Here is a 9,043-nt window from a genome sequence, read left to right on the forward strand (position 1 = left end):
GTACTGGAAGCAGACAGCTCCTAATTACCGCACCTCCGAATAAAGCTTTGAATAAACACACCCCCAGCTGCCGCAGCTGAGTCCTTCCTGAGCCTCAGACAAGTCTTCTGAATTAATCACAACAACTGAGGCTTCTGGGTGAGAGACGCTGTGACAGTTCTAGCCCCATCCAGAGGAGGACGTGACAACAGTTAGCAGAGCTGGACAGCACTTTACGTGGTAGTCCTTTTATTTAAGAACGATTATACTGGGGATCGGAGTAGAACTAGGTTTGCTACCTGATACAATGTCAAATTCTCACTGAAGCTGGGTTTATAGCCAAGGAGTAGGGTGGGCTGGGCTGTGGAATTGGTGAGTGAAAAGTGGCCAAGTGGAGAGAGGAATTCTTGCTAAACGCAAATAACTTAATGGCATTTTTATAGACGGTGGGCGGCAGGGAAGAGACCTCACAGGGGTGTGATGGGGTGTAAGGAGTCTGATCGGCTACGGGGGGGGGGGGGGGGAGGCTCATACTAAACTTGACAAAGCAGCGTTGTTCTTGCTGAACGCGGACAAAGACGGGCATGAACATCAGAAGTTGAAAGACCCAGAAGAGCCTGGCTCAGTTTCGGCCAAGGGAAGAGCCTTGGTCCACAGAAGCTCCCAGACCAGCTTGTGAGAACCTGCCGCCCTTTCCTTGAGCCTCAGCAGAAACGAGCAAACTTGGGAAGAGCCCAGAGGAAGAGGAGGCTCCTTCCTCCTCGTGTGCTCCATGCCTGCAAGTCCAGAGAGCTCAGTTTGCCTCCACGGCCCCACTCCTCTCCGTTGCTCCGTCGGTCGGGGCTCTGTTCCGGGACTGCGGCGGACGCCCTCAGGGGTGAGCCCTTCTGCTCTGGTAACACTGCCTGGCAGCACGTGTGAAGGTCCTCATTCTGCAGGCCCGCCTCACCTCCCAGACCATGGGCGTCCAGTGGGCAGAAGCTGTGTCCAGTCAGTTCCCAGTGTGACGCTCTGCCCAGCACAGGGATGGGGAGACAGACAGCACAAGAGTGTGTGCAGACTTTCAGGGGCCTCGCAGGGGCTTCCTCCTGCTGACTGGGGTCCCCGTGTGCTGTGGACTGACCCGGCCGGTCACCAAGCTCCTCTCCTGTCGCTGGGGTGACACACGCTTAGCTCTGGCTCAAAGTCCCCTCAAAGCTGTGGGTGGCGCGGGCTGCTGACCTGGGCCCCCCAGAAGTGGACACTGCAGGGCCCGGGTGGTGGCATACCCATTGAGGGCACATGTCACAGTGCACGGGTCCCCAGTTCAAGCCCCCAGTCTCCACTTGCATGGAGAAAGCTTTGTACGTGGTGAAGCTGTGTTGTAATCTCTCTCCCTCTCCCTCTCTCTCTCTCTCTTTCTCTCTCTCTTGATTTCTGACTGTCTCTACCCAGTAAATAAAGTTAATTTAAGTGTTTTTGTAAGAAAAGCAGTAGGACCTGCACAGTCTCCGGGGCACACATTCTCCCTTTGGGGGTCTGGGCCAATGAGGACGCCATCCTGATGCTCACAAGTGCCACCGCCCCTCCCTCCCAGGGCTCTCACCCCTTCTCCTGATGCCACAGCTCACAGAGACTCTTCTGGCTAAGGAAGACTTCCTCACTCAGCTCCCCCTCCCCACGGTGGCCCCTCAGCAGGACACAGCACCCTTCCCAGCAAGCACTGGGGGGGGGGGGCACAGTCTCCCGCTCTGGAGAAGGAAGGTTCCTTGGCTCCCAGCAACGTGAAAGACTGCTCCTGGGGCCTGGAAGCCTCAGGCATGAAAGCCTGTTTTGTTTTGTTTTTGCCTCCAGGGTTATGTCTGGGCCTGGCTGCTGGCACTATAAAATCTGCTATTCCTTGCAGCCATCCCCCCACCTTTTTTCCCATTTTATCTGATAGGGCAGCAAGAAATTGAGAGAGAAGAGGGAGACGGGGAGGAGAGAGAGAGAGAGACACCTGCAGACCGGCTTCACCACTAGTGAAGTGACCCCCCCACACACACACACAGGTGGGGAGCCGGGGCTCGAACTTGCCCTTCATGCTATAACCAAGGGCGCTGCCTGGGCGCTGCTTTTCCTAGTGGCTGTTCTGGGTGTCCGTGGTTCCAGGTGGTCATGATGTTGCCTCTCTGGGTCCTCAGGGCGGACACAAGATGGAGTTGGGGGTGTCGCAGGCATGCTGGCCACTTGGAGGCCACTGACCCTGAGGTCAAGAGGTGGGCAAGGAAGGGGTGGGGCCAGTCTGGAGACAGCCTGTGCTGGGCCAGTCAGGAAAGCTGATCTCACTGGCTGACCTCTCCACCTCAGCACAGTCCCTTGGATGCAAGGGACGCTAGGCCCAGGGGGCCTGCCCTCCCCTGACTCCCCTCCCCTCCCTGTCCTCTGTTCCTGCCTTTGCCTTTTGCCAGGACCAGTCTGGTTGGGACTGTCTGATCCCTGGTCCCCACCCTGCCTCACCTCTCTCTTGCTCTCTGCTCTCAGGCCAGCTTTTCCATTCTTTTCATAAGGAAGAGGGGGAGAGAGAGAGAGAGAGAGAGAGAGAGAGAGGAGAGAAGGGGAGAGAGAGGAGAGAGGGAGAGAGAAGAGGAGGAAAAGAAAGGAGAGGAGAGAGAGGGAGAGAGAGAGAGAGAGGGAGAGGGAGAGAGAAGAGGAAAGGAGAGGAGAGAGGGAGAGAGAGAGGAGAGGAGAGGAGAGAGAGAAGAGAAGAGGAGAGGAGAGGGGAGGGAGAGAAAGAGGGGGCCTCTCCTGCATATGGCAAAGTGTCCTCTCTTCCCCCCTCTCCCCTCCCTTTCCTCTTCTCCAAGTCGCTCCCTCCCCACTGACCTCAGGAAGCTGCCCCCTCCCTCAGGTCTCTGAGGTGGCCACAGCCCTCAGCTCCCGCCCCACTGAGAGGGCTTCCTGCCCTGGGCTGTAGCCTGCCTCTCCCCGCCCAGGAAGAGAGGGTGCAGGGTCTTTCCACCCAGCGGACTGGGGGTCGGCGTGGGGGCCTGAGTCTGTCCCTCCCGCATGCGTCTGTCGGGGCCCCAGCGACTTGAGTCCGGCGTTCCGCAGAGCAGAGCAGGCTGGGCCTCGGCTGCCCGGAGAAAGGCCTCTGGGGAGGGCCTTCTGTGTTCGCACCGTCTCTGTGCTCTTGCACCCAAGGGGACGCCTTGACCTGAGGCCAGACGTGGGACTGGGGCTCCCCTAAATACTGGCCGCCTGTGGTGTCTGGGTGTGCTCTCTACGGGGCCTGAGAGGGCCACACTCTCCTGTGCTGGCACTTGGGTCTCGGAGACTCTGGGGTCCGGTCTTGGGGGTCAGACTGAGGAAGTGAGGTTGGGACAATACACAGACCCCTACTCAGCAATAAGCAGACCCCCCTACTCAGCAATAAGCAGACCCCCCTACTCAGCAATAAGCAGACCCCTACTCAGCAATAAGCAGACCCCCCTACTCAGCAATAAGCAGACCCCCCTACTCAGCAATAAGCAGACCCCTACTCAGCAATAAGCAGACCCTACTCAGCAATAAGCAGACCCTACTCAGCAATAAGCAGACCCCCCTACTCAACAATAAGCAGACCCCTACTCAGCAATAAGCAGACCCCCTACTCAGCGATAAGCAGACCCCCCTACTCAGCAATAAGCAGACCCCCCTACTCAGCAATAAGCAGACCCCTACTCAGCAATAAGCAGACCCCCTACTCAGCAATAAGCAGACCCCTACTCAGCAATAAGCAGACCCCCCTACTCAGCAATAAGCAGACCCCTACTCAGAAATAAGCAGACCCTACTCAGCAATAAGCAGACCCTACTCAGCAATAAGCAGACCCCCCTACTCAACAATAAGCAGACCCCTACTCAGCAATAAGCAGACCCCCTACTCAGCAATAAGCAGACCCCCCTACTCAGCAATAAGCAGACCCCTACTCAGCAATAAGCAGACCCCCTACTCAACAATAAGCAGACCCCTACTCAGCAATAAGCAGACCCCCTACTCAGCAATAAGCAGACCCCCCTACTCAGCAATAAGCAGACCCCCCACTCAGCAATAAGCAGACCCCTACTCAGCAATAAGCAGACCCCTACTCAGCAATAAGCAGACCCCCTACTCAGCAATAAGCAGACCCCTACTCAGCAATAAGCAGACCCCCTACTCAGCAATAAGCAGACCCCCCTACTCAGCAATAAGCAGACCCCCCACTCAGCAATAAGCAGACCCCTACTCAGCAATAAGCAGACCCCCACTCAACAATACACAGACCCCCTACTCAGCAATAGACAGACCCCCCTACTTAGCAATACACAAGCTCTCTACTCAGCAATAAACAGACCCCTACTCAATAATAGACAGACCCTCTACTCAATAATAGACAGACCCCCTACTCAACAAGAGACAGACCCCCTACCCAGAAGTAGACAGACCCCCTACTAAACAATACACAAGATCCCCTACTCAACAACAGACAGACCCCCTACTCAGCAATAGACAGACCCACTAAACAATACACAGACCCCCTACTCAGCAATACAGAGACCCCTACTCAACAACAGAGAGACCCCTACTCAATAATAGACCCCTACTCAGCAATAAACAGACCCCCTACTCAACCACAGACAGTCCCCCTACTCAGCAATAGACAGACCCACTAAACAATACACAGACCCCCTACTCAGCAATACAGAGACCCCTACTCAACAACAGAGAGACCCCTACTCAATAATAGACCCCTACTCAGCAATAAACAGACCCCCTACTCAGCAATAGACAGACCCCCTACTTAGCAATAAACAGACCCTCTACTCAATAATACACAGACCCCCTACTCAACAATACACAGACCCTCTACTAAACAAGAGACAGATCCCCTACTCAACAAGACAGACCCCTACTCAGCAATAAACAGACATCCTACTCAACAATGCACAGACCCCTACTCAATAGTAGACCTCTACTCAACAATAGACAGACTCCCTACTCAACAATAGAAGACCCTCTACTCAACAATACACAGACCCCCTACTCAACAATACACAGACCCCCTACTCAACAATACACAGACCCCCTACTCAATAATACACAGACCCCCTACTCAACAGCAGACAGACCCCCTACTCAATAAGACAGACCCCTACTCAGCAATAAACAGACATCCTACTTAACAATGCACAGACCACCTACTCAACAATAGACAGACCCCCTACTCAATAATAGATTCCTACTCAGCAATAGACAGACTCCCTACTCAACAATAGACAGACGCCCTACTCAACAATAGACCCCCTACTCAACAATACACAGACCCCCTACTCAATAAGAGACAGATCCCCCTACTCAATAATAGACCCCCTACTCAACAAGAGATAGATCCCCCTACTCAAAAATAGACAGACCCCCTACTCAACAAGAGACAGACCCCCCCTACTCAATAATAGACAGACCCCCCTACTCAGCACACACTCCAGAGACCCTACCTCCTGTGTCTCTCAGACATGCCCACAGTGGTCTCAGGAAATACCACCCCCATACCCCCAGATGCTCTCCAGTTGTCCCTAGACTGAGCATAGCCACAGCTGGGGCTGGGCTAGAGGAGCTACGTGGCCACAGTGAGTCTCCAGACTTCCCTGAGCCCTTGGGAGTCAGTCTGTCTGAGGGGTGCCAAGGAGGAGGCAGTCAGAGGGGTCAGCCTGAGATTCCTATCCCTAGTATCCACCTGCTCCATCTGTGGCCCCAGGACCAGCGCCGCCCCCCCCCCCCCCCCCCGTTAGACCCTGGAGGGTGTCATGGGGACAGATGTGGGAGGAGCAGGGGGCCCGGGTGTGCAGGCCGCCCCCTCAGGGAGGGACTCGTAGAGGCTGCAGTTGGGCGTAGGCCCCTGGCAGTAGATGTTGAGATAGCCGCGGTGCTCCTCGTGGTACGGCTGGTCCTGGAGGCACAGAACCACGCTCTTGTCACACTCACACGTCTGCCGGTCACACTCGGTCGTGTTGAGGTGGTCTGTGGGAAAGGGGTGCGGGGACTCTGAGGCTCTGATGGCCTGGGGGCTATGGTCCTGGGGCCACTGACACGCTGAGGCCCAAACCTCCTCTCACTTTGCTGAGACTGACTGCAGGGACGTGCTGAGAGCAAACAGACCCTTAGCCACATGGGAAGACGGACTCCTGCCTGCACCGGACACCTCTGACCAGAAATGAGTCGTAACGCCTGGAACCCGTGCCATGGCCCTTCCCACGCCAGGAATAAGGAGAGTAGAAGGCCCGCCAGCCTGTCCCATGTTGGGCATCTCAGCACCCCAGCCCCAGCCCCAGATGGGCTCTCTTAATCCCACTGGTCTCTCTGCCCCCCCACCTGGGCTCTCTTAATCCCACTGGTGTCTCTGCCCCACAGCTGGGCTCTCTTAATCCCACTGGGGTCCCTCATCCCCCCAGCTGGGCTCTCTTAATCCCACTGGTGTCTCTGCCCCCAGCTGGGCTCTCTTAATCCCACTGGTGTCTCTGCCCCCCAGCTGGGCTGTCTCTGTCTCTGATCCAGCTGGGTCCCTCAAGCTGTCCCCCTTGCTACTGCATTGTCGATGCTGCTGACTCGACTATCTTACTGTCTTGTCTTCTAGCATCTGGCGCTGACCCTGGAGGGGCTGTGGGGCCAGCGCTCAGCTGGCATCTGGTCACAGCAGGCAGCACCCGGACCAGGTCTGTGGGCTCCAAGTTCTGGCCCAGCCCCAAGTTCTGCCAGTGTGAACAGCCTCCCCGGGCTCCCTGGTGAAGGGCCGCTGAAACCCACCCAGCCTGTGCTCGGGCAGCTGGGGAACAGACCAGGGTCGGGTGAGGAACCCAGAGAGCCAGGGCAGAGCTGGGCCACAAACCTAGATGCCAGCGACTCCCACCATGACTTGTCACCCTCCCCGGGCCACAGACTAACAGGACCCCACCCTGAGCGATTCTGGGCATCAGGATCCATCATGAAGACTGCTCAGAGCTTTGTGAAGAGTTGAGCTCAGGGCTTCCCGCTAAGCAGATATATGAAGCCTGGTAGCTGCCTGCCAGGTACTATTCTCTGTGATTTTACCAAGAACGGCTCAGCCTCAAGGGTGTATTAGATTCAGCTTGAGGGAGTCGGGCAGTAGCGCAGCAGGCTAAGAGCTCGTGGCGCAAAGTGCAAGGATCAGCTCAAGGATCTCGGTTCGAGCCCCTGGCTCACCACCTGCAGGGGAGTCGTTTTACAGGCGGTGAAGCAGGTCTGCAGATGTCTTATCTTTCTCTCCCCCTCTCTGTCTTCCCCTCCTCTCTCCATTTCTCTCTGTCCTATCCAACAATGATGACAACAACAATAATAACTACAACAATAAAACAACAAGGGCAACAAAAGGGAATAAATACATAAATAAATATTTTTAAAAAAGAATCAGCTTGAGAGCCTGTTGGATCCAGACTTCTGGACGCCACCTCTGAAGCTTCAGGCTAAGTGGGTCTGGGTGGGGTCTGAGTATTTGTGATTGTAAAGAAGTTCCTGGTGGTGGCACAGCCGGCTGAGCATACGTGTCCAGGCCCTCGTTCACACATTTTCAGGACTCTGGCCCCTCACCTGTAAGTCTCTGTCTCACTCTCTCTTAAAATCTTTAAAATTATCTTTATCTATGGGGGCCAGGCAGTAGCACAGTGGGTTAAGCGCACATGGTGTGAAGCACAAGGACTGGCATAAGGATCCTGGTTTGAGCCCCCGGCTCCCCACCTGCAGGGGAGTCGTTTAACAGGCGGTGAAGCAGGTCTGCAGGTGTCTGTCTTTCCCTCCCCCTCTCTGTCTTCCCCTCCTCTCTCCATTTCTCTCTGTCCTATCCAACAATGACGACATCAATAACAACAACAATAAAACAACAAGGGCAAGAAAAGGGAATAAATAGCCCCCAGGAGCAGTGGATTCATAGTGCAGGCATCGAGCCCCAATGATACAGCCTTGGAGGCAAAAAAAAAATTATCTTTATTTATTTACTGGATAGAGACATCCAGAAATTGAGAGGAAAGGGGGAGATAGAGAAGGAGAGAGACAGAGAGACACCTGCAGCCCTGCTTCATCACTTGCAAAGCTTTCCCCCTGCAGGTGGGGACCAGGGGTTTGAACCTGGGTCTTTGTACATTGTAACATGTGAGCTTAACCAGGTGTATCTCTTTCTCCCCCCTCTCTTCCTACTTCCCTCTGTCTCTCTCTAAATAAATCATATGTATATTAGAGTTCCTGGGCGAGGCTGACTATGTAGCTTTGGGTACGACTCAGGAGCCCAGTCCACTGTTCCACTGTTTTGCAGTTTTCTTTTCTTTTCTTTTTATATTTATTTTCCCTTTGTTGCCTTTGTTTTTATTTTATTGTTGTAGTTATTATTATTGTTATTGATGTGGTTGGACAGGACAGAGAGGAATGGAGAGAGGAGGGGAAGACAGAGAGGGAGAGAGAAAGACAGACACCTGCAGACCTGCTTCACCACCTGGGAAGCGACTCCCCTGCAGGTGGGGAGCCGGGGGCTCGAACCGGGATCCTTAAGCCGGTCCCTGCGCTTCCCGCCACCTGCGCTTAACCCGCTGCGCCACCGCCCGACTCCCAGTTTCGCAGTTTTCTAAGCTCCTCGGAGTCGAGTCCTTTCTCTCGAGGCGACCAGGCTGTCAGGCCTCGGAAAGGGAAGTCACGCACACTGTACTCCGGTGAAGGAGCCCCTGGCCCCTCCTGACACACGTGTCGCATGCAGAGCAGCCAACTGCAATTCCCCAGAAACCTGCAGGTGTGGAAACCACTGCTCGGGTGGGTCCACTGTCCCTTTGGGGAGACGGGGTCTTCCAGACCTGTCTGAACGGTGGGACACCCCCTCAAGCCAATGCCTCCACTGTGCTTTTGAACAGCAGATCACGGAGCCCACGGGGTTCCCGTTCACGAGGCTCCCCGACAGACCCACTTCCCCACCTGACTTCTTTTCCTGCGGCCGCTGGGGTGCCGCCTCTCCCATGCATGTGTGTGTTTTCTTTTCTTTCTTTCCAGATAAAAAGAGAGTGATGGACACCTCAGCACGAGAACGTCCTCT

General features: G+C 55.0%; 1 protein-coding gene and 1 long non-coding RNA gene across 3 annotated transcripts in view; both read right to left on the minus strand.

The window, feature by feature from the left end:
* Positions 1-3,050: 3,050 nt before the first annotated feature.
* LOC132536262 (uncharacterized) lies at positions 3,051-5,307 on the minus strand. Of its 2 annotated transcripts, none has more exons than XR_009547915.1 (4): positions 5,038-5,184; positions 4,474-4,928; positions 4,250-4,406; positions 3,051-3,362 (listed from the first exon to the last, which is right to left on the minus strand). It is a non-coding gene; the product is annotated as an uncharacterized LOC132536262 (long non-coding RNA). The 2 variants fall into 2 exon arrangements; XR_009547914.1 differs by lacking the exon at positions 3,051-3,362 and adding an exon at positions 5,260-5,307 and having other exon boundaries at positions 4,182-4,406; positions 5,038-5,110.
* A 63-nt stretch (positions 5,308-5,370) lies between these two features.
* The window catches only part of PLA2G2F (phospholipase A2 group IIF), an 11,763-nt gene continuing 8,090 nt past the window's right edge, over positions 5,371-9,043 (minus strand). Inside the window, exon 5 of the mRNA XM_060183871.1 lies at positions 5,371-5,976. Coding sequence (XP_060039854.1) covers positions 5,744-5,976 — 233 coding nt within the window. The 3' untranslated portion in view covers positions 5,371-5,743. The remainder of the gene's footprint in view (positions 5,977-9,043) is intronic.

The sequence above is a fragment of the Erinaceus europaeus genome, unplaced genomic scaffold (assembly GCF_950295315.1).
Source record: "Erinaceus europaeus unplaced genomic scaffold, mEriEur2.1 scaffold_808, whole genome shotgun sequence".
Classification (NCBI taxonomy): domain Eukaryota; kingdom Metazoa; phylum Chordata; class Mammalia; order Eulipotyphla; family Erinaceidae; genus Erinaceus; species Erinaceus europaeus.